General features: G+C 38.9%; 2 protein-coding genes across 3 annotated transcripts in view; one reads left to right on the forward strand and one right to left on the reverse strand.

Moving 5' to 3' along the window:
• A2M (alpha-2-macroglobulin) overlaps window positions 1–21,352 on the forward strand; it is a 46,323-nt gene extending 24,971 nt beyond the window's left edge. Inside the window, exons 22-36 of one of the 2 annotated variants that reach the window (XM_017894257.1) lie at window positions 137–188; window positions 8,574–8,657; window positions 8,935–9,111; window positions 9,418–9,505; window positions 10,898–11,054; window positions 11,334–11,408; window positions 11,824–12,004; window positions 14,266–14,489; window positions 16,173–16,391; window positions 16,560–16,687; window positions 18,475–18,565; window positions 19,234–19,302; window positions 20,219–20,321; window positions 20,836–20,877; window positions 21,221–21,352. In XM_017894257.1, coding sequence (XP_017749746.1) covers window positions 137–188; window positions 8,574–8,657; window positions 8,935–9,111; window positions 9,418–9,505; window positions 10,898–11,054; window positions 11,334–11,408; window positions 11,824–12,004; window positions 14,266–14,489; window positions 16,173–16,391; window positions 16,560–16,687; window positions 18,475–18,565; window positions 19,234–19,302; window positions 20,219–20,321; window positions 20,836–20,877; window positions 21,221–21,237 — 1,707 coding nt within the window. In that variant the 3' untranslated portion in view covers window positions 21,238–21,352. Of the gene's footprint in view, window positions 1–136; window positions 189–8,573; window positions 8,658–8,934; window positions 9,112–9,417; window positions 9,506–10,897; window positions 11,055–11,333; window positions 11,409–11,823; window positions 12,005–14,265; window positions 14,490–16,172; window positions 16,392–16,559; window positions 16,688–18,474; window positions 18,566–19,233; window positions 19,303–20,218; window positions 20,322–20,835 lie in introns of both variants that reach the window. The other variant, XM_017894256.1, reaches the window with a different exon arrangement.
• LOC108543645 (translation initiation factor IF-2-like) lies at window positions 21,000–25,418 on the reverse strand. Its single transcript, XM_017894245.1, has 2 exons — window positions 25,407–25,418; window positions 21,000–24,327 (listed from the first exon to the last, which is right to left on the reverse strand). The coding sequence occupies exons 1-2, from the start codon at window positions 25,416–25,418 to the stop codon at window positions 23,593–23,595; spliced, it is 747 nt and encodes a 248-aa protein (XP_017749734.1). The 3' UTR covers window positions 21,000–23,592.
• Window positions 25,419–25,787: the final 369 nt, after the last annotated feature.

The raw sequence follows: 25,787 nt of genomic DNA on the forward strand, positions 1-25,787 counted from the left end.
TATATGTACAGAATTTTCTTAGATAATACAGTTCAAATCCTTCTCTTCACTATCCAGATATCTGTGGTCCCTCCGTTAACACACATGTTCTAAAGGTCCGTCCATTCTCACTAACTTTTCTTTCTTTTATCTAAAGCCTGAAGGACTAGAGAAGGAAAAAACATTCAACTCCCTGCTTTGTCCATCAGGTAAGAGTCAACCATCATAATTTAAAAAACATTAAAGTCTAACATTTAAAGTTCAAAGAACATTTATATATTATTCCTACACTTTCTCTGTGATCTAAGACTTGAAGCAGCATCAATGCATTTGACAAATGGGGAAAACAGTTCTTAGGAAGGCCAAGTAATTTGATCAGAATATCCCTAGGCCTGCATTCTGAGTCTTGATCTATTGTAGCACCTATGCAAACATCAAATGACTTTCTGACCAGTGTATGGTATGGGCATAGGTAGAAAGTGGGTAGAACCAAAATGAATATCACCAAAGGGGATGTTTCCTCAAATAATTAGTAATGCAATCTGGATGGCTGAATTTGGGGCATTCTAACACTGAGTTTTGCATAGCCAACCGTATTTGATAATGGGATTGCTATTTCCCAAAGAAAAAGTTGTCATGGCCTTTACCATTATTGTCATATTAATGTTTGTTTGATGCCTATCCTGTACTTAATGCTCTATCGATCATTTGAGAAGAAACTTACAGTAAAACTTACAGTAAAAATTTAATACACTAAGAAACTTACAGTAAAAATTTAATACACTAAGAAATGTATCAGCACAACGCATTCTCACCCCAAACCAACACTGAATCAACACCATACATATGTTCATTGCTTTTCTCTGACTACCTACAAATTTCTATTTAGTATGTTTTTCATACTAAATACTAAATACTTTACCTATTCATCTGTGGCCAAGATGTAACATATAAAATGTATCCTAAAACCACACTTTCCTCATCTTTTAGCCTTATTTCTACATTTAAGTGAATTGAGTACCTATCATTCAATCCTTTTATCATGACTTCTCCATTTCTGCGTTCCTTATTTTGATTTATCTCTTGGGTGTAAGGGCTAATCATCAAATAGCTTTATTTAATTTCATTTTAATTACCAACATAATCAAATTTGCTTACCTAATTATACAAAAATATATTCTTATTTAAAAAAAACAAAAAAGAACATCATATTAAAGGTTAATGTTAACCCCCCGAACATTTTTCAGTACTTTAACTGTCATCCATTTATCTTTAGAAATAATGTGTGTAGATGTATATGTTTGTGGATGTGTGATTTCCATATAATAAACTGTATAAGTTTCATTGTATAAATCACTGTTTGTTTTTTACTCAGCATCCTGTCTTGGAGATTTATCTATGTCAAATTGTAGATCTAGGTCTTTCCTTTTAATTGCTTTTAATCCTATAATATAAATACATCACAATTCTGCTTAGTGTTTTAGTCTTCCTATATTGGTTTTTTCAACTATTTGCTAGCTTTAAAAAAATTTGTTAATTAATTATAATAATAGCTTCCTTATGAACATATGCAAGTACAGCTAGGGTACATACCAAAATGTTAAAAATTCCTGCATCAGAGAGCATATGCATAGATATGCATAGTTTTATTTGTTTGGTTGGTGGTTGTTATTCTTTAATTACATTGTAAACTGACCATTTATAATTGTATATATTTACAGCATACAAAGTGATGTTATGATTTATGAATAGAATGTGAAATAATTAAATCAAGCTAACCTCAAATACTTATGTTTTGTGGTGAGAACATTTGAAATTCTCTAAGCAAGTTTGAAACATACAATACTCTATTATTAACTATATTCACCATGCTGTGCAATAGATCCCAGAAAGAAAAAAATGTATTCCTTCTGTCTGAGACTTTGTGTCCCTTGAACACAATCTTCCTTTTACTCCAGCCTCATGCTCCATAACCACCATTCTACTCTCTGCTCCTGTGAATTTGAATGTTTTAGCTTCCACATACAAATGAGAACATGCAATATTTGTTTTCCTGTACCTGATTTATTTCACTTAACATAATCTCCTCCAGATTTAACCATGCTGCCCTAAATGGCAGCATGTTCTTCTTTTTTAAAATGGAATGGAATAATTAATTCTTCCAATCCATGAACATTGTATGCTTTTTTCATTTATTTGTGTTCTCTTTGATTTCTTTCATCGGTGTTTTATAGTTTTCAGTGTACACTTCACCTCCTTGATTAGATTTATTTCTACATATTTTTTCATAGATATTGTAAATGGGACTGTTTTTATTTCTTTTTCGATCATTCATTGTTAGTGTATAGAAAATACTACTGATTTTTATGTGTTGATTTTGTATCTTGTAACTTTATTTCATTCATTTATAAGTTCTTGCAACCCTTTGAAGTCTTTTGAGCTTCCAATATATAAGATAATGTCATCACCAACAGTGAAAATTTTACTTCTTCCTTTTCAATTTGTATATTTTCATTTCTTTTCATGTTTGATTGCTCTTGCTGATAATTCCAGTACTACTTTGAAAATAAATGGTGACAGTGGGTATCCTTGTCTTGTTCCAGATCTTAAAGGAAAGTCTTTCAATTTTTCACTGTTAAGTATGTAAGCTATAGGTTCATCATATATGGCCTTTATTGTGTTGAGGAACATTGCTTGTATATTTAATTTGGCGAGAGTTTTATCATAAAAGAGCATTAAATTTTGTCAAATACTTTTTCTCCATCTAACAAGATGATCATATGGTTTTTACCCTTCATTATGTAAATGTGATGTATCACATTTATTGATACGCATATGTTGAACAATGTTTGCATCTCAGGGATAAGTCCCACTTGACTAGGTAGATGATCCTTTTATGTATTGTTGGATTTAGTTTGCTAGTTTATTTTGTTTGTTTGGTTGGTTGGTTTAGTTTTTTAAGTGATGAGCTTTTGCTATGTTCCCCAGGCTGGACTTGAACTCTTGAGCTCAAGCAATCCTACCATGCTTAGCTGGTATGCTAGTATTTTATTGAGGATTTTTGCATCTATATTCATCAAGAATATTGGCCTATAATTCTTTTTTGTAATGTCTTTTTATGACATTGGTATCAGGGTAATGCTTGCCTCATAAAATGAGCTTGAAAGTATTCCTTCCTCTTCTGTCTTTTGGCAGAGTTTGAGAAGGATTGGTATTCATTCTTTTTAAATGATAAGTAGAACCTAGCAGTGAAGCCAACAGTTATTAGGCTTTTCTTTAATGGAAAACTTTTTATTACTGATTCAAGCTCCTTACTCATTATTTGTCAGTTCAGATTTTCTATTTCTTCATGATTCAGTCTTGGTAGTATGTATATGTCTAGGAATGCATTCATTTCTTCTAAATTATCCAATTTATTTGTGTATACTTGTTCATAGTAGTCTCTTATGATCCTTTGTATTTCTGTGATATCAGCTATCATTTCTCCTCTTTCATTTCTGATTTTATATATTTAAGGCCTCCCTCTTTTTTCTTAGTTAATCTAGCTAGAAGTTTTTGTCTGTCTTTCTTTAAAAAAAAAAAAAAAACTCAGTTTCATTGATCTTTTGTATTCTTTTTCTAGTCTTTGTTTGATTTATTTCTGCTCTAATCTTTATTATTTCCTTTCTTCTGCCAATTTTGAACTTAGTCTGGTCTTCTTTTCCTACTTCTCTGAGGAGTATCATTAATATCTTTACTGGAAATTTTTCTTCTTTTTTGGTGTTTATTGTTATAAGCTTTCCTCTTAGAATTGCTTTTACTTTATGCTATGTTTTGTTATGCTCCATTTCCGTGTTCATTTGTCTTAAGATATCTTTGAATTTCCTTTTAAATTTCTTTATTGACCCATTGACTGCTTGGGAGCATGTTGTTTAATTTTCATATATTTGTGAATTTTTTCTAATTCTTCCTGTTACTCATTTCTAGTTTTCATAGTATTGTGGTCAGAAAAGATACTTGACATGATTCAGTCTTCTTAAATTTTCTAAGACTTGTTTTGTGGGCTAAAATATTATCTATCTTGGAGAATGTTTCTTGTGTGCTTGAGATGAAATGTTCTGTATGTATTCATTAGGTCTATTTGATCTAAAGTGTTAGTCAAGTTCAACATTTTCTTATTAATTTTCTATCTGGATAAGCTATCCATTCTCTAAAGTGAGATGTTGAAATTCCCTGATATTACTGCATTGCAATCTGTCTCTCCCTTCAACCTTTGTTTTATCTATTTAGGTGCTCCAATGTTGGATATGTATAAATTTACAATTGTTATATCCTTTTGATGAATTGACCCTTTTATCATTATATAATGTTCTCCTTTGTCTCTTTGTACAGTTTTTGACTTTAAGTCTGTTTTGTTGAATCTAAGTATAGCTACCCCTGCTCTCTTTTAGTCCCCATTTACCTGGAATATCTTTTTCCTTCTCTTCACTTTCAGTCTATATGTGTCTTTAAAAATTAGGTGAGTCTCTTGTAATTAGCATATGTTTGGGTCCTGTTTTTTAAATCCATTCAGTCACTTTATGTCTTTTAAATGGGAAATTTAGTCCATTTGCATTCAAGGTAATTATTAATTTAAAAAATTACTTGGTACTACCATTTTGTTGTTTTCCGGTTGTTTTGCTTCTTTGTTCCTCTTTTGCTGTCTTCTTTTGTGGTTTGATGGTTTCTGTAGTGGTATGATTTGAATCTTTTAAAATTTTTGTTCTGTGCTTCTATTAAAGATTTTTGCCTTGCTGTTACTATGACGTTTACAGTCAGTTTCAAGCTGATAACAACTTAACTTTGTATTCTTTCACTCCCCCACACACATTTTATGTCTTTGATGTCAGACTTTATATCATTTTGTAATGTGTATTTATTGATCATTTATTTTTAGCTATGCTTGTTATTAACACTTTGTCCTTTAACCCTTGTACTAGAGATAAAAGTACTTTAAATACCATCATTACAGTCACAGAGTATTCTGAATATGGCTCTGCATTACTTATACCGTTAAATTTTGTGCTTTTGTGTTTTTGTATTGTTAATTAGGAGCCTTTTGTTTCAGCTTAAAGAACTCCCTTCAGTAATTCCTGAAGGTAGGACTAATGTTGACGACTCCCTTAGCTTGTAGTTTGTCTGGGAATGTTTTATTTCTCCCTCATTTCTAAAAGACAGCTTTGCTGGATGAAGAATTCTTGATTACACATTGTTTATATTTTTGTTTTCCTTCAGCACTTTGAATAGATTATTCCACTCTCCCTCAGCCTGCAGGGTTCCTGCTAAAAACCCATGGATGGTTGTATTGGAATTCCTTTGTATGTGATATGTTTCTTATCACCTTCTGCTTTCAGAATTTTTTCTTTGTCTTTGATTTCTGATAGTTTAATTATTGTGTCTTAGTGAACAATTCTTTCATTTGAATTTCACTGGAGACCTCTGTGCCTGCTGTACTTGGATGCTGGCATCTATCCCCTGATCAGGGAAGTTTTCAGCCATATTGCTTTTTTTTCTTTTTTTTTTCCTGATTCTGTACTCTTTTTTTTCATTATTGCTTTAAATATGCTTTATAGCCTCTTCTTCTGGACTTTCTTTAATGCAAAAGTTTGATTTCATGATGATGTCCCATAATTTCCATAGGCTTTCGTCATTCTTTTGTCTTTCTGCTCTTCTGCCTGGATAATTCCAAATATTCTGTCTTTGAGCTCACTGATTCTTCTGCTTGACCAAGTCTACTGTTGAGCTTTCTATTGTATTTTTATATAAAGTCATTGTATTCTTTATTTCTAGGATTTCTATTTGGTTTCTTTTTAATTGTTTCTATTTATTTTTTATTTTACAATATTAGCTAAGTTGCAGATAGTTGTTTCTATTTCTATGTCAAACTTCTCACTTTGTTGGTGTATTGTTTTGCAAATTCATTTAATTTTGTATTTATATATTCTTGTAGTCCACTGAATTTCTTCAAGAGGATTATTCAAGAGGAGAATTCTTTGTCAGTGATTTCATAGATCTTCATTTCTATGAGGTCAATTTTTTGAGCTTTGTCAGTTTCTTTTGGAGGTGTCAGGATTCCATGATTCTTCATAATCCTTTGTCCTTGCATTGTTTGTGCATTTGAGGAGGAAGCCACTTCTTCTGGCCTTTATAGGTATTCTTTGGCAGGGATAAACATTTGCTATTTAGTCTAGCCTATAATTCTGGAAAGATCAGTTGGTGACAACCTTGAGCAGGCAGAGCTTTTCATGGGTTCCCTAGTTGGCTGGGCCACTGCCTTTGCTCTTATGTTTGGTAGGGCCACTGGTTATGCCTTGCTGTCTGGCAAGATCACTGTTTGGTCTCTGCTATCTAGTGAAGCTGCTGGCTGGGTACTGCAAGGGCCTCTGGTCAGGCCAGTCACAAGATATATTGCCTGGCTGGATGATTCTGCTATTTGGGACCTTAAGGTAGACAGGGTCACAATCTGGGCTGTGAGGTTAGGTGGTGTTGTTGCTTGGGTTGGACAGAAATAAATACTATACTTCTTAGATGTGCATAATAGAGGACTGCTACCCCACCCTTGTGAATGGAGCCATGGAGTGAGGTTTTGGCTGAGTTGAGCCACCCTTTAGACTCCCAGGTCAAGCATATTTAACCCCTACACTTCTATGAAATTCACAGAGGTGGTGTCTCCTACCTGGGTGGGGTCACTGGCATAAGCTCTGAAGCTGGGCTTACAGACTGGTCATCTGGAAACTCAAGCTAGGTTGAACTTCCCACCATGCTTCTGAAAGTGACCAGCTCAGTTTTGCAGATGGGCTATGCAGTTGGCTGGTGTCTCTGAATGAGTGCCATAGCTGGCAGAAACACAGAAGCGCTACTAAAATCCACATGCTGGTCACTGTGAGCTCTGTCCTTCTTTGTCTCTACCTGACCTCAGGTAGTCTAGTCATGCCATTACTTCCAGTGTTCCCAGTGAAATGAGACCGGAGTGGGCTTCCTGAGAAGTGTCTTTGAATACTTGAGAATCTTGATGTCTACCTCTGGTTCTCTTTCCCCTCTGTAGAAACTGTGACCCCAGGGGAATCCTCTCTATCTGGCATTGTGCTAACCTAAAGGAGTGGGAACAGTGACATGGTCAAAGTGAGACCATTCTTCCTACCCTTCTAATTTGTCTTCACTCAGTTCTGTGAACAATGTATGTGTCCTAGACTTGTTTCCAAGTATTGGGGTTTTCAAAATAGATTTTCTGATCTGTGGATAGTAGCCAGTTGGACTTTCTGTGGAGGGAGAGAAGATCCTGAGACTTTCTAGTCCATCATCTTGCTTTATTCTGAGTTTTAATAGAACTACAAAAAGAAAATCCTCCTCTATTACCCAAATGCATTTATACTTCCACCAGTATACATTACCATAGTGTTATACTTGCCATCATCTGTTACCATCAAAGTTTTAATTTTAATTTTGCCAAAATTTAGAAAAAAATTTTGCTGTTGTTTTAATTTATATTTTTTTATTTACAAGCATGACCTTAGTTTTGCATGTTTATTAATTGCCTTTATAATCTTTGGCCATTTGTCTTTTGAGTAGTTTTTTTCTGACTCAGTTGTATGACACTAATTCTTTATCTGTTGAATATGTTGCAGATATTTTCTTTCACTTGGTCGTTTGTGTTTTTAACTTTGCTTATGGCATTTTTTTTACAGAAGTTTTAATATTAATTTTATGAGAAAGGGAAGATAATTGCTACATTTTTCATTTGTATATAATTCACTAATATTAAAATTTTAGTAAATGTATGTTCATCAGTAGCGGTTATTTTATTTTCAGTGAGTCAAACATTTTATTTTGCTTGGCCATTTGTCCCTTAAGTAAATGGCTTTTTTTAAGAAACATTTTGATATGAATTTTATGAGGAAGGAATTCAGTGTGAAAATAAATACTATGCTTCTCTCATTTTCATTTCATATAATTTACCAAGATTAAAATGGAAGTAAATGTATGTTCATCAGTAGTAATTATTTTATTTTCAACGCATCAAATACTGTTCATCTTCACTTTCTTATCCTCAATTTTCTAGGTCTTCCATAAAAATACTATCTTTATATCCAAAATTTGAAGAAAGAACATAGCATTATTATAGAATTCAGGACTTTGTGGGTAATTTTTCCTTTACCTATGCATACTTATAGGGTTTTGTTGTTGGTATTTTCTCCATACAACTGTTGAGTAAGGAAGTTGGCAGTGGGGACTAAATAGACCATCTTGTGATGACCATCTTGTGATAACCATCTTGTGTCAGCCATCAGATGACAGCAGCTGAATCACAGCATCACCAGGCTGTTACAATTTGTTGTCTTATTTGGGATGCAATTCTACGTAAGTTACTGAAAAGATCATTGAAGAAGAAATTCTGAAAATCACAGGAAACCAGTAGCCCATTTTTAAGATATGTATATTACTGTTGTATTAAAGGAGGACAACTTTTCAAGAGAAGTTTAATATAAGGCATAGTCCTAGCTTCTGGGTCATAGAGCTGTTTAGAAAGATATAATGCAGAAATAATTTTCATATGTCTGATTTGCTTATTTCTCTAGGTGGTGAGGTATCTGAAGAATTATCCCTGAAACTGCCACCAAATGTCGTAGAAGAATCTGCCCGAGCTTCTGTCTCAGTTCTGGGTGAGTCTCCAGCCCCTAATGGATCTGGGCATTAACAGCTTCTATTATACTATTTTTCTTTGCCATAAATATTTACTAAAAGTAACACTATAATTTTAACTTCTTTCTTCTCTTCTTCTTTGGGCTTGTTTATTGCTTTCAATCATACTTCTATCCCTGAAGAATCATCCTTCCTAAAATTTCTCAAATTCTAAGCTCAACTAATTATTTCTGCTTAATGATTTTGATAGATGATAATCTCCAAGCTTTATGATTTCCCATCTCTCCCATTCTCTAGGAGACATATTAGGCTCTGCCATGCAAAACATACAAAATCTTCTCCAGATGCCCTATGGCTGTGGAGAGCAGAATATGGTCCTCTTTGCTCCTAACATCTATGTTCTGGATTATCTAAATGAAACACAGCAGCTTACTCCAGAGATCGAGTCCAAGGCCATTGGCTATCTCAACACTGGTGAGTGATTACTCGAGTAAGGGAAAACTTGAATGTTATTCCAACTGGATTTCCCAGTAGGTTTCAGTTACTTATGAATACCATGATACATTAGCTTAGCCTACTATGATAGCAACTATGATAGTTAATTTCATGGAAACTATCCACTCTCCAACCTCCAATAAAATGTTTAAGGCTCAGAAACTCCTTATCTATGACAACAAAATTTAAGAAATGTCACAAGGGAAGCCAAGGTATTTTAGTAATTTCTCCACCCTCAGCATGTACATTAATCCATTGTGCTGTTTCATTAATCTTCCTTTCCAGGTTACCAGAGACAGTTGAACTACAAACACTATGATGGCTCCTACAGCACCTTTGGGGAGCAATATGGCAGGAACCAGGGCAATACCTGGTAAGGAAAGAACAATTTTTTGAGCTCCTTTTTGTGTGCCAGCTCTTTTACATGTATTACCTCAATTATATTTACAGCAACACTATCAGATATGTATTATCAGACCGATGGTTTGTTATACTAGATAAATCCACCAAGAGTAGCAAGGTAACAAGAAGAAAACCTGATATCCAAATACATGTATGTTAGGCTTGTTTCCAAAATTGATCCTATTAATAATATACCAAGGTTTTCTTTCTGAAATGGCTATTCTTTCTAAAGCAGCTACCATAACCATGAGTTTTAAAATGATATTGCCAGTGAACATATATAACTTCCAGATAAACCATGTTAACTTCAGTGTATATTGTGTCACATTCTAAGTCATTCAGCTTGATTTAGAATGAATTCATTAATAGGAGGAAACAATTGAGAAGGAAATGGTAATATAAAACATTTTTTAAATCCCTAAAGTAAAGCAATATCAAAAGTTACTGCATATGAGAGCTGCATGTGAGAAGATTCTGTCATCTGCAGAAGGAAATCTCTAAAGATAAGAGAGATTTAAAGCCTTACTTGAGTAACTAACAAAAATAAGTAAATTCAAAGTACTTGAATGTAAATTCGTTCAACCATTGTGGAAGACAGTATGGCGATTCCTCGAGGATCTAGAACCAGAAGTACCATTTGACTTAGTAATCCCATTACTGGGTATATACCCAAAGGAATATAAATCATTCTACTACAATGACGCATGCACACGTATGTTTATTGTGGCACTATTTACAATAACAAAGTAGTGGAACCAACTCAATTGCTCATTAATCATAGACTGGATAAAGAAAATGTGGTACATATACACCATGGAATACTATGCAGCAATAAAGAGAAATGAGTTCATGTCCTTTGCAGGGACATGGATGAAGCTGCATGGAAGCCATCATCCTCAGCAAACTAACACAGGAACAGAAAACCAAACACCACATGTTCTCACTCATAAGTGGGAGTTGAACAATGAGAACCCACAGACACAGGGAGGGGAACAACACACACCAGGGCCTTTTGGGAGGTGGTGGGTGAGGAGAGGGAACTAAGCGGATGGGTCAATAGGTGCAAGAAACCGCCGTGGCACACGTATGCCTATGTAACAAACCTGCACGTTCTGCACATGTATCCCGGAACTAAAATAAAATAAAATATACTTAGACTCCCTGTGGCAAAGAGAGAGGTAGCAAGGAAATACTAAATCTAGCAGATTAATCAAGCAGACTAAAGATTAATCAAGGAGATGAGATCTCTAAGTACACAAGAATTTTTGTTAGCTAACTGACATCATATGAAGCCTGTTGCTGTGAAGTGGTTATAAAACCATCGTAACAACATAAATATCATGATCGCTTCCTCCCTGGTCAGGCTCACAGCCTTTGTTCTGAAGACTTTTGCCCAAGCTCGAGCCTACATCTTCATCGATGAAGCACACATTACCCAAGCCCTCATATGGCTCTCCCAGAAGCAGAAGGACAATGGCTGTTTCAGGAGCTCTGGGTCACTGCTCAACAATGCCATAAAGGTGAATCATTCTGGAGCTAGTTTTGATTTGTCCATTATGATACCGGCAAGGATGAGGAGGGAAGTGATAATGTGAAAATTTCTAAGGGAAAGCATCAGAAGAAAATAAAACCTGGATGGCACCAAAAAAGAGGGGATAGAACAAAAGTGGATTGTGATACTTTGCCCTATAGGGATGGATATGGGTAAGGATGAATTCCATGACACAGCAGAATAGAAATAACTAATCAATGGCATTCTCAAAAGTTGAATTATTCAAATCTCTCTCTTGGATTCACAGGGAGGAGTAGAAGATGAAGTGACCCTCTCCGCCTATATCACCATCGCCCTTCTGGAGATTCCTCTCCCAGTCACTGTAGGTACCACCTCATTCCTCTGCTGAAGGAGAGTTCTGGATGCAACGAAACTGCTGACCTGCTGTCTGAAATACTATCCTATTAACAGCAAAGCGTCAGTTTTCCTTCTATGCAATGCCAGTGCTTCCCAGATCTACAGAGAATTTGGTCAACCCATTTAAGAAAGGTTTAAATTTTCCCAGTAATTCCCCTAGGCTATTTACCACCACCACTCCAAAAAAAAAAAAATCTTAAAGATATGTCTTTTGAATGTGAGAATAACAGATAAAAATACTGTTTTATCTGTCGATAAGAATGAGGAATAGTTGGAAAAATGCGTTTATAAAACTTCTGTGCTGTGATCTGTGTATTTGCCTGGGAATACTAGCATGTCTGTTTACATAGCTCGGTTCCCTTCTTGTTCTGCCTTCACAGCATCCTGTTGTCCGCAATGCCCTGTTTTGCCTGGAATCAGCCTGGAAGACGACACAAGAAGGGGCCCACGGCAGCCATGTGTATACCAAAGCACTGCTGGCCTATGCTTTTGCCCTGGCAGGTAACCAGGAAAAGAGGAAGGAAGTACTCGAGTCACTTAATGAGGAAGCTGTGAAGAAAGGTGAGAGCACACCTGAGATCCTTCTCCTGGCCCATCCTTTGTATCAAGAGCTGCATGGCAAAAATCCCTCACTCCTACCTCCTGTGATCCCTGTCTCCTCGCTTCTTTTCTATATATCATATGCATTTTGTCCATATTGTGATTTTATAAAATCTAGGATTTCTTAAATCAGAAATCAAAAGACAAGAGGTAGTGCAGATGCTTCTCAACTTATGACGGGGTTATATCCTGACAAACTCATTGTAAAGTCTGAAAAATCTTAAGTGGGACCATTGTAAGTCAGGGACCATCTGTATAGTATGCTAATAAGAAGAGCATTCTCTGAGACTAGCTCCAAAATGTGCTACCTATGTGAGCTTGGGAAAGTCATTAACTTCCTTGTGTTTCAGTTCCTTCATCAGTAAAATGGGGATAAAAATAGTATTTACCTCACAGAGCTGTTGTATTAAATGAATTGGTATACATAAAACAGTAGAGTAAATGGCACACAGCAAATCCTATAAAAGTACTAGTTATTACTACTAACATATCAGTTCTCAATATGTGCCCAATTCTTACCTGGTACATTGTATAACCTTAAACATAAGAAAATAATCATGGAAGTAACTACTTGAATGAATTCTGGTATTTTCTTTTCTTTTTTTTTTTTTTTTTTTTTTTTTTTTTTTTGTGACAGAGTCTCGCTCTGTCACCCAGGCTGGAGTGCAGTGATGCAATCTCGGCTTACTACAAGCTCTGCCTCCCAGGTTCACGTCATTCTCCTGCCTCAGCCTTCCAAGTAGCTGAGACTACAGATGCCCACCACCACACTCGGCTAATTTTTTTATATTTTTAGTAGAGACGGGGTTTCACTGTGTTAGCCAGGATGGTCTCAATCTCCTGACCCTGTGATGCGCGCTCCTCAGCCTCCCAAAGTGAATTCTGGTATTTTAAGCCCATTTCATAAGACCAATAGTGTTGCCCAGTCTACTCATATTCACACAATACTTCTACATATACCATGGTCTATATAAGGGGTTGAAAACATAGAAAATAAAATGCAAATCATAAGATGTCCATTAAAATAGTCTACCTTTTTCCTTTGATAGCCATTAATTCTTCTTGAAATGTATTGAGAAATATTTTATAATAGATACACAAAAAGGCATAATTAGAAAACACTATATAACTATCTCATAGATTAAGAAATAGAAAATTACCGATATTGGAGAAATAAATCCCTTGTGTATCACTACCACCTCCAGAGGCAATCATTATCCTGAATTTGTCATTACAATTCCATGGATTTCTTTATATTTTTCTGCATATGTGTCCCTAACTAATATTTAGAATCTTTACATGTGTTTCATCGTGACAGAAACAAGATTTTTTTTCTCTCTCATTCAAGAAACAAGAGAAACATTTTTGAATATTTCAGCAGCTTAGTTTTTTGTTTGCTTTTCATTTTCTAAGTTCAACATTATGTTGATGAAGATCCCTATGCAAGTACGTCAGAGTCAGCTCATTAATTTTCACTGCTGTGTAATACATTACAGTCTATAAATTAGTCATAATTTACACATCGAGTTTCTCTCATGAATTTTTTTATGTTTTCTTACTAAAAACAATGCTGCAATGAATACTCATGTGCCTGTTTTCTTGTGCATCTGTGTTTCTCCAAATTATACTTTGAGAAGCATAATGACTGATTAGTGGGCTAAGCATATCTTCCCCATTGCTGAATATCACCAAAGAGCAATTGGCTTCCCACAGCAGTGTATATCGGTTCCCATTGTTTCACATTCATGTCAGCCTTTGGTATTTCAAGAATTACTGTATTGTTTTTTTCAATGGAATGAGTACAAACTCTACTATTTCATGTGATCTGTGATCCTCACAAGAAACCGCTAAAGACAGGCTTTATAGGAAATGTAACAAACTCCAGCTATGGTCTAATATAACATCATATAACATCATAAATAGGAAACAACCACACCCAATGAGACAAGTGCTGTGCCATTTCTTTCTCCCACCAACCCAACTATAGTAACTATTTGAAAACATAGATAGGCATAGGCTTCTGACTCCAGCATCAATCTCTGCCTTAGCTGGGCTGAAACACACCAAATTCAGATTTACATAGAAGGAAAAGCATCTACATACAGTTCAGGGGATTATAATGGGCATGCAATTCTCATTTCAGCACTGGCTTGGGTACTTTTATATTTATATTTAAATATAAATATGTAGTCACTTATAAATATCTTTTTCTCACCTTTAAGACAACTCAGTCCACTGGGAGCGCCCTCAGAAACCTAAGGCACCAGTGGGGCATTTTTACGAACCCCAGGCTCCCTCTGCTGAGGTGGAGATGACATCCTATGTGCTCCTCGCTTACCTCACGGCCCAGCCAGCCCCAACCTCGGAGGACTTGACCTCTGCAACCAGCATTGTGAAGTGGATCACGAAGCAGCAGAATTCCCAGGGCGGTTTCTCCTCCACCCAGGTTGGTGATTTGCCAAAACCTTTGATTTCACCTTCAGGCAGCAAAAGATTTGAACAAAAAAGAAACAAACACATCCAAGAAGAAAAAAATAAAGATGACAATAACTTGAAATGAGGTAAAGTTTTCAGTATCCAAGGATAATGGGAAATAAAAGCAAATGAAAGTCAAAAAGGGCCCAAAGGAAATGCTCAGAATTCCGGCACCCCATCACTGTGTTATCCTTCTATTTCCCCTAACAGCACTGCCTTCCTCAAGCAGCAGTGGAACATTAGCAGAATGAAGGAGATGTCTCCTGCCATTCTCCTGGAAGCTATAGGGTCTCTTTCAAACTGTTCAAAGGAACTCTACTCAAAATCCTCCAACAACCTCTCCTCACAAATCTCTCCATTCTTCGGTCCCCTTTAATAAGCTTTTTTCAAAACTACACATTTTGTGCTTCCCCTATTCACCTTTTTTTTTTTTTTTTTCTTGAGACAGAGTCTTTCTCTGTCACCTAGGCTGGAATGCAGTGGTGCGATCTTGGCTCACTGCAACCTCCACCCACAGGTTCAAGCAATTCTCGTGCCTCAGCCTCCCAAGTAGCTAGGATTACAGTCATGTGCCACCATGCCTGGCTAATTTTTGTATTTTTAGTAGAGACGAGGTTTCACCATGTTGCCCAGGCTGATCTTGAACTCCTGAGCTCGGGCAATCCACCCACCTTGGCCTCACAAAGTGCGAGGATTATAGGTGTGAGCCACTGCATCCAGCCCCCTGTTCACCTCATAATACACAAACGTTTGTTCATCAGGAGCGTAAAGAACTGTCTTGATTCATCCAACCTCCTAAGTCTAGCTATATAACCATGTATCTGAACAATTCATCGATATGTACACAGCAGGAAGTTTTATCTTCAGAGAATTTAGATGTTTGCTTATATACCCTAAAACAGAAAGTGTGACAAAATGGCATCCCATCCTATTTCCATTGTATTAATCTTTCATCATATGAGTGAAAAAAACTAAGTAATTTTGTTAAAGGTTATCATTCATTTCTTAGAAATACATTATTTGAAGGAGGCCATCCAGGTTCAATGTTGATGAGGACACCTACCAGCAGACATTCACTGGGAACAGGAAATCACCCAATAAAAAGGGAAAGCCAAATAAAAGTGTCATTCAATCCATAAGATAATTATAATATTCATCTTTTATTTCTTTTGGAGAAACTGAAGCATGACTCTGCTCATGGCTGCAAAGAACCTTGGGTTCTCTCCAGGACACTGACCTCAGCAACTGAGCAGTTTAATATGGGAGAGAGCCAGACTGAACTTTGCTTGGGTGATGGCAGATACGACCACAGTTGTCAAGAAAGACGTGTTAGCAAATAGCTGATGCCAATAATTGATTATCATTCACATATATTTTCCACATTCCATGTTCCACATATACTTACAGAGAAAAAAGGATCAATTTTCTGATAAATAAAATAGACGTGTAGGGCATACAGTCCAAGGTAGATATTTGAATGTTATGGCTCTTCAACTATCTAAAGATTAGAATCAATCTTGAAATTAGAACTCCAATATTTAAGCAGTGAGGGAAGCAGGAAATCAAAGTCCCTCACATGGGTCTTTGAAAAATATCTCAGTCCTCAAAGCTTTAAAATACCCAATGGGTTCTCTCACTCATCTGTCTCTTCCAGGACACAGTGGTGGCTCTCCATGCTCTGTCCAAATATGGAGCAGCCACATTTACCAGAACTGGGAAGGCTGCACAGGTGACTATCCAGTCTTCAGGGACATTTTCCAACAAATTCCAAGTGGACAACAGCAACCGCCTGTTACTGCAGCAGGTCTCACTGCCAGAGCTGCCTGGGGAATACAGCATGAAAGTGACAGGAGAAGGATGTGTCTACCTCCAGGTAAGACTCTTGGGCAGGTGAGGACAGAGGACAGATGAGGACAGCAGCTGTTCTTACTGAGAAATCCTAACTCAGAAAGCAATGGGGCAAACCAGAGAAAGAGTTAGGGAAGTTGAGAGGAATTCTAGGAAAGGGCAAAAAACTGATTTTGTCTTTGATGTTCCATAGACATCCTTGAAATACAATATTCTCCCAGAAAAGGAAGCGTTCCCATTCGCGTTAGGGGTGCAGACTCTGCCTGAAACTTGTGATGAACCCAAAGCCCACACCAGCTTCCAAATCTCACTAAATGTCAGGTAAGACCTTCTGACTGTATCACCTAATCCTAAGAATAACCACCAATCTTCGTACTGGAACTCCTCTTTAAGTAAAGCAGTACAATAGTAGATGTTTGCCCTATTCGTTAAAAATGCAATGTATTCTCTTAAGTTGGTATAATATAATTTCTCAATGATGGGGTTTACATTGTCCATCCAGGATCTATCATTGTGCAACCTCATTGTTTAAAGGGTAATAATTTCCCTCAATAACAACTAAATAAATATTACGCATTGTCTCTGACCTGAATTCCTTGTTATGTAATGAAATCCTATATTATTCTTGCTTTATTGAAAACAGAGATGAAAAATTATTGAAAAGTTTGACTAGAAGGAAGTAGTGACTCTTTAGTTAGAATTCCTACTGGCAATAAATAAATCTCAGGTTATATATGATACAATTAATTTTGGGGGAAGACATACTTATATGCATCAATATTTAAATAGCTGCAGATCTGACAAAAAATTATCTCTCCACAGACATATAACTTGGTTGGGGATACTATTGAGGAAAACAGTTAAGACAAAATCTATGTAACAAACAACTGGCATACATCAAAAAGAATGAGATCATGACCTTTGCAGGAACATTGATGGACATGGAGGTCATTATCCTTAGCAAACTAACACAGGAACAGAAAACTAAACACTGCACATTCTCATTTGTAAGTGGGAGCTAAAGGATAAGAACACATGGACACAAAATGGAGAACAACAGACACCAGAGCCTACTTGAGGGTGAAGGATGAGAGGAGGGAGAGAATCAGAAAAAATAACAATTGAGTACAAAATTTAGTACCCAAGTGATAAAGTAATCTGTAAACCAAACCCCCATGACATGAGTTTACCTAGATAAGAAACCTGCACGTGTACGCCTGAACCTAAAAGTTAAATATATATATATATATATATATATTTCATTTAATTTGGCATATATATATGCCAAAAAATAAATTAAGCAGTCCAAATTTCAGATGCAAACTCTCAGGGACAAGACGCTAGGTGTTTCTAAGTGTTTTGTTGAAAGCCAGTGTTTAAGTAAACATTATAAATTATTGCTGCTTTTGTAAATAATGTAGACTGAAATTTATTATTCATAATATACATCATTTTGTCAGCTGAAAGACAATAAAATTAAATAAATAAAATAATGGGCATAGATTAGAGGTCACAAACAGCCTGTGCCTTACCTGTAAAGCTTTCTTAAAATGCAGATCCTCCGCTCGGCACAGTGGCTCAGGCCTATAATCCCAGCACTTTGGGAGGCCAAGGCAGGCAGATCACCTGAGGTCGGGAGTTTAAGACCAGCCTGACCAACATGGAGAAATCCTGTCTCTATTAAAAACACAAAATTCGTCGGGTGTGGTGGCACATGCCTGTAATCCCAGCTACTCGGGAGGCTGAGGCAGGAGAATCGCTTGAACCCAGGAGGCGGAGGTTGTGGTGAACCGAGATTATGCCATTGCACTCCAGCCTGGGCAATAAGAGCAAAAAACTCCATCCAAAAAAAAAAAAAAAAATGCAGACCCTCAGCCTCCACACGGTAGAAATTCTGATTCATCGGGTCTAGAGCAGGGCCTGGTCTCGGTGGCTTCAATAGGCTTCCTAAAATTCTATACACACCACTTTTACAAACCACTGGGATAAGATATTTGGGAAGACTTACATGTACCTTTTAGAGCTGTGGAATGCTTAACATGGACATAGAAGAAGAAAATATTTAAAAACACAGAAAACACTAATCCTTTCCTTCCATGGATCCTCAGTTATACCGGGAGCCGCTCTGCCTCCAACATGGCGATCGTTGATGTGAAGATGGTCTCTGGCTTCATTCCCCTGAAGCCAACAGTGAAAATGGTAGGTTTATCATAACCTCAGAATGCCCTGTTTGATTTAATGTTGTATGTATCCCGAGCATAAGACAATACTAATTATTAAAATACTACGAAAATCAATCAATATCAAAGCCTTACGCTTTTTCCAAGCTCAGAAATATAATCACGTGTTGGTATGAATGCTCACCATGTGCAGAGCCCTGCGCTAGGACCCGTGACTACAAGAAAAAGATTGTCAGCAGGTGTTTTTCAGTTTCTTCTTAGCTCAGAATTTTGTTAAGAAGATAAAACATGTGAACATGAACCAGTGAAAAATATGAAAATGACTGGCATAAACTATAAGTATTACAGAAGTTAAAAGAATAATAGAGCAAGCAAAACAGGAAAAAAAACTCCTTATGAAGAAATAGAAACTGAATTGAACTTTGAAATATGAGTGACTACCAAGTTTAGAATACTTAGCTGTCTTTTCGTCAGATAAATAACTTTACACATTGGTCTTGTGTCATCCTGATATTGAACCCGTTATGCCTTTCATTTTTAATTGTATTACATTTTATCTTTGCTTACAAAAAACATTTGAAGAATTCTATCCTCAGGGTTATTTTGGCAATACAAAATATTTTTTCTGTGGATTCCCCAGGGGTTTCATCTATTTATTAACATTTGTGGTGTTTCAATTTTCTTCAGCTTGAAAGATCTAACCATGTGAGCCGGACAGAAGTCAGCAACAACCATGTCTTGATTTACCTGGATAAGGTAAGAGACCTTCCAGTCTATCTGCAAAAAAAAACAAAAAACAAAAAAAAAAAAACGTAGATAATAATCCTCCAAGGGAACATCTGGGAAGGTAAATGCATTTTAGAAACATCGCTTCCATGCTAGAAATTTCAGAATTCTAATGTTAACTCTAAAAGAATGTTCTCCTCTCCTTTATTTGTATTTCACCAGGCATTATGGATAGAAATGGCTTATTAGGATCTTGGGATATGAATATTCCTAAAACCCCATAAGCAAGAAATCTTCACAGAATGTGTTTATTATGCTGACAGGTTATTTTGATACCCAGTAATATAAGGAAGTAGCACTTGTGATTAGTCAATTATTAGTTAATTATCAACATAACAACAATATGAAAGGAAAAAAAACTGTCAATCTCCATGAGGACTTGAACCATAAAATAATAAGACTAGTTCACCAATAAACCAATCTGATTTTATAGATACGTGTGGTAGGAGAGTTTGTTCATGCACATGTTGATGGGAATTATGGTTTACAAATTTTATGAAATTTAAGCCTGGAAAGATCAACCTTTTAGATGCCTCCTTGAGTCTACACAAGTATTCCTGCAAGACAGAGAAGTGAAGCTATACCAAATCTCTGGATATTTAAAAATGAACACAGTCATCCAATAAAAAGTATGTATCATTCACCCCATGAAAGGAGCTATGTATCAGCATTGACAGAAATATATGTGTTGTGTTAGTTATTTAAGAAATAATCTGGAGAATTTATCATCCCCTCTGAGAGATTTCTGCACAATTTAATTAAGGACCCTATAGTGTGCTGTAGGATGATAAAGCTTTTCCCCAAAAAACAGGTGAATACTTTAAAACTAATTCGAAGAGAGAAGAAAGCTTCCTGAAAGGTCATTTAATTGACTTTTGCTTTCCAGGTGTCAAATCAGACACTGAGCTTGTTCTTCACGGTTCTGCAAGATGTCCCAGTAAGAGATCTGAAACCAGCCATAGTGAAAGTCTATGATTACTACGAGACGGGTGAGTGAGAGTGATTTTCACATAGAAATATTTAATTCCTGATCACAGAAATTCAGATTTGGGAGATGTGTTGGGGCTATTTATTACATTAAGTAATTACATTATCACTTCACTTTGTTTCCATCGAGTCTGATGCTCCTCTTTTTGTCTCTTATACACACATTGTAGAAACAACCTACATTATAAATATATCAACTAATAATACGAAACACCTGTGGGATATTCAGTTCCCTTTTCATCAGATAAATAGACTGTATGACCATGAGATTTAAGTAAGTAGAACATCTGAAGAGTCCTTCAGGAGTTTGGGATAAAAGAAAATATAAAGCATGGTATTTGAAAGGAGAATATAAGGTAGCAAGCAATGCATCAAATGAGTGATGCTAATGTTTCTGGTACAATAGTGTTCTTCCCACAGCAAACTCCTTCCTTGGTCTGTATCCCACAGATGTTTGCTTTCTTTCTCACTTCATGTAATGATTTCTGGTTTTTTGTTGGTCTTTTTCTTTTCCAGATGAGTTTGCAATTGCTGAATACAATGCTCCTTGCAGCAAAGGTAAGTCACTCACACTCCTTCAAAAGGCAGTCAGAGCTCCTTCAGCTTGTCTCCCAAACTTTCTCCTTCATAAAACCCTGGGTAAATATTTGTCAAAAACATCAGATTACTCACACCGCACATTATTATAGAAAAACACATTTACTGGAGAGGGCCACTGACTCTGTCAAACCTCAGACAGTCCATAGGATTGCTTATGGGTAAAGATTTGTAATAGATTTGGGTTCCCACTGTACTGACTAGGTTTCTTTGGGCACTATGACACTCAGAACTAAGGGAAAGAATACTCTCTGCTCATGGAGACCCAAGTCTGTCTTAATTTTTTTTCTTTCCAATGTCACAGATCTTGGAAATGCTTGAAGACCACAAGGCTGAAAACTGCTTTGCTGGAGTCCTGTTTTCTGAGCTCCACAGAAGACACATGTTTTTGTATCTTTAAAGACTTGATGAATAAACATTTTTTCTGGTCTATGTCTTTCCCTGTTTCCTGTTCATTCAATAAATATCTTTTTACATTTCCATATGATTCCCAATAGAACACTAAGATAAAACTTAAAGGAATCAAGTGCTGAGGGACTTCAGAATACAAAAAAAAAAAAAGATACAGTCATGTTGGTATGAGTAGGCTTCATGTAAGGACTGTGGGGAAAGAAGAAAGTATTGGGTTATATACTAGGAAGGTGGTTATGGAAATACCCATGAAAAACCCGAAGAGTGAATTTTTATGAGAAAACAAGACTGGCTTCACCAGAAAAGACTTTTTACATTAAAATGAAGTAGAATGGAATACAACATTGAACAGGTCATAATGGGAGGCAGGATAATTGGGACCTGACCTGAATTGGGAGTTGTGTGTCCTGTGTTACACCAAAATCTGCCACTAATGAGATTCATCAGTCAGTTACCCTGGGGTCTAAGATTCAATAATAGATGAGCTGAAAATAATGAAGGGAGGGTTCATGCAGAAGCAAGTTTTCTCAGCAGAAGGAATGTGTATGACTCAAAGTCCAAACAGGAGTATTATATTGGAGCATCTTTCTTCTGGAACTTTGAGCCAGGACGAAAGGATAGCTGTAAAGTCAAGGAGATACTCTGATGCAGAAATCAGTTCTCACAACATCTGACTGATGTCTGATGTCTCACAATATTTCTTTAGTCTATTTTTAAAATATATAATTTTCTTTGCAGTAAGTATTGCAACATATATTTCCATTCTATGGAAGGAGAAGCAAAAGCTTCAGGAGTTTTTGAAGAAGTTGGAAAGATTAAAGCAGGAGGATTGAACCAAGAGAGTCTGAGGACAATCCTAGGAGTCCTACTCTTCATTTGGCACAAAAATGACAATGTTTAGTTAGGCAGAAGGTGAGTATGGATTGTATAAACTAAGAACTGGAAAGGACTTTGAAGTTCAAGCAATCCTTAGCTCTGTCTCCAGGATAAACAAAAGAAGAAATAAAAGCTATCACTTTTGTGTGGTGCTTATTCTGTAAGCACCACACAGATATTAACATATCAGCATCATGGGATCCTTGAGGTGTCACTTTCCTGGCCAGTCTGGTGGCACTTTTGCCTGAGTTTTTTTCTGGGCCCACTGGGCTACTTCCGCCCACTCCCACTTGCTGGCAACCTGGGTCCCGGATCCAAGAGAGACTGAGACAGGGGTGCAGCGGTGAGGGGAGTGCTAGGGGTGTGTGAGCAAGCGTGGCCACCGTGCAGTCACACACACCAGCTGCTGCCTGGGTTGGGCAGCTCCAGGCACCAGTACAGGCTCTCCGTGAGGCGGCTGGACCAGGCACACAACAAACAGCTTCCCCCTGGACCAGGTGCACCACAAGCAGCTTCCCACAGTGGCACTGAGGAATGCAGTGACATCAACCAGGGCCCCAAAGAGAGAGTCACAGCCCGGGCTCAAGGAGCTCCCAGGTCTGGGCTCTCCAGAGGGCCACAGCTCTTCTCTCCCTGTGGGGAGAAAGGGGCATGTTGCAGCCCTGTTTGTGTTACGGCTCTTTTAGCCTTGCTGTGCGGCTCCTCAGCTCCTGCATCAAGCAGACAAGTGGAGAATGAGACAGATGAAGAGGAGCATTATTCAGCAATGGAACAGAAGGATGAGGAAGACGAAGAGGAAGGAGAACCGCAGTTAGTAGCTCCTTTCCACAGCCAGGGTGTCCTTTCCACAGCAAGGGTGTCCCAACGAGTGTTTAGCTTCTATCAGAAAGGAGACCCTGGAGTGAGCGGCTCCTCTCTGCAAACAGGTCTTCCCATTGAGTGTTCAGCTTTCAGCAGAGAGGAGGTCCTAGAATGGGTAGTTTCTCTCCACAGGCAGGTCATCCGTTGTCTTCCCATCCTCTCTTCCAATCTAGCTGAGTCCACGTGATTTTATGAGCCTCAGAGGGAAGGAAATGCGTGCTGATTGGTCCATGGGCAGCCACGGGTGGGCCCAGGGAACAGCACCACAAGTTCTCTCTCTGGTCTGCAGGCTTCGGGCCCTCCCCGGCTTGAGGGTGGGGCTTCACTGGGGACCCACCCCCTTCCACCCAGGAACCTGTCAGCCTCCTGCTGCCAGGCTGTTCATGCCAAGAGGCGCCTGTAAGCCAGTGCCCAGCTATCTTCAGCCCCCTCTCGGCCTCCCTCCCATGCTTGTTGGTGCCCAAGTTCCGGAGGGGGCCGAGACGGCAGGGGACTGGCGTGTCAGTGCTGTCCTGAGCGTGTGCACACTCAGCGAGGCTGTGACAGTACGCAGGCTCGGCCCGATCTTGCCCTGAGAACAGAGCGGGTGCTAACAGTGGAGAGAAGCCAGGCAGCGGGAGCAGGCACCCTCGAGCCCGCAGTGGGCAGTGGGCTTTGCTGGGCCTCCGAGAGCACAGAAATGTCCACAGCCGCGGCAGGGTGGCTGCAGCTGCACCCGGGGAGCTCCTGCTCCACCAGTTCGGAAGGGGCAGGGTTCGTGCTTGTCCCTAGTTCACCTGCTTCTGAGTGTGCAGCTCCGGTGGCACCTCCCTGCAGCCTGGGGTGGTGAGTGGGAGCGGGGCGGGGAGGAGGGGGGAGTTCCAGGTCCTCCTTGGGCCCGGGTCGGCGTCCGGAGCAGGAGTGACGTTGCTGCAAGTTCTTCCAGTGGTCCCGGGGCTCAGGGGCAGCCCAGGACTCTCCCTCGCCCGGCTCACGGCCCTGCCTGGGGGGCGCCTGCGGGAGCAGATCGCGGGCCCTGGGTCCTGGCCGTCTGGAGCGTCTAGCTCGGCGGTCACCCCAATGCCGGGCGGACCCTGGAGACGTGCCCCGGGCGGCCCTACTCAGAGCTTCCTCCCAAGGCGCAGGAACGCGGCGCTGTAGGGATGTGCGCGGTGGCCACACCGCTAGCCGGGTCCCCAAAGCGGGCCCCGTTCCCACTTCCCACCCCGGCCCGGAAGGCTGGCCCAGTTCCGCGCCCTGGGCCCAGCCCCCGCGCTTTGTATGCTAGCACCGCACCGCCCCGCGCCCAGCTCCGCCTTGGGGCACCTCTCTGTCTGCCCCTCCGTGCCCGACTACATTGCTCCCCCTCCAGCGGGGGACTCAGCCCGGTCAATCGCGGCGGCTTCCAGGGCGGCAGGCTCCAGGGACTGTTCCTCTCCTCCCCACGCCCACCGCGGCTCGGGGGAGCGGCGACGTAGGGCCAGGGTCCGGAGCCGCGGAGGCTCCGGGCCTGGGAGCAGGTCCCCCCATCCGGCAACGCGAGGATGGTGGCGGCGGAGTCGGCTGCCTTGCGATCTCAAGGCACACGGGACGCGAGGCACAGACGTCCCACAGCAGTCACTGCGGCTCCCGCGGCTGCTCCGCCCCCGCTGCCCTCCCCTCCGCGCTGCAGCTGGAGTGATGGCAGTGGCAGCTCTGGACGCCCCACTGCAGCCACCATCAGCCTTGTGAAATAGGTACTACCTTAACAAATGAGGAAATTGAAGCAGAGACATGTAATTTGCCCAAAGTTACTAAGCTAGTAAGTGACAAAGCTAGAATTCAAGACCAAGAAGTCTAGCTTCCATGCTCTTAACTTCCAACCATGGTGACACCTCAAACAACTTCAGACAAAAAGGCCAGGAGACAGCATATTTCAGAGCTTAATAAATATTATAATTAGCTGTCAACTTAAGTGTCAATCCAGGGCACAGAATTTAAAAGAAATCAGAGTATGCCTATGAGGACAAGACAACAGGATTATAATAAATTTTACCTCTTAGTTCTAGTTTATTTCTTTGTTCATATGGAAATCGTTACTGAAAATGTACTTTAAGGATATGCTTGTTGCAAATCATTAGCTGTATCACTGACCAAGAGTGTTTATTCCTGAAATGCTAACTGATTGTCTACTATCTGCCAGGCACAATATCCCATGCTATAATACAAAATTAAACAAAATAGGATTCCTCCCTTAGAAAAACTCACCGTAGAGTAAAAGAAAAAGATACACTACTGGGTCATTATAATGATCAGGTGCTCAAGTTATTCATTGCCCCGGTAGACTGGAGATACAATGGCCTTCTCAAGTTTTGGGGTATTACACTCAAATTCATATGTGATACTGGAGAAAGGGCCTAATTACAACTAAAAATGGATTTCCCACCAGCCTGGTGGCATGGGAATCTTGGAATTAAAATTACGTAGAATTTTAAAAAGTAATGTATCTTCTGCATCTGATTTTGTGAACTGAAATTTATTCTTTCCAGGAAAGCATATGGATACGTGACAGGAAATGAAATGGAGACTTGTTGGGGTCAGTTTTATATAGAGTTTGTATTTTATTTTGAAATATGATATGGTGCTATTCTCTTGCATTTTGTTATATGTGACTCACCACCAACCCTATATTCTCCCATTTCAGGCCAGTTGGTCATAAGCATCCATTTGCCTCAGAGAATATTGGGATGTTATAACAAGAACAC

The sequence above is a fragment of the Rhinopithecus bieti genome, unplaced genomic scaffold (genome assembly GCF_001698545.2).
Source record: "Rhinopithecus bieti isolate Rb0 unplaced genomic scaffold, ASM169854v2 scaffold_23748, whole genome shotgun sequence".
NCBI classification, from domain to species: Eukaryota; Metazoa; Chordata; class Mammalia; order Primates; family Cercopithecidae; genus Rhinopithecus; species Rhinopithecus bieti.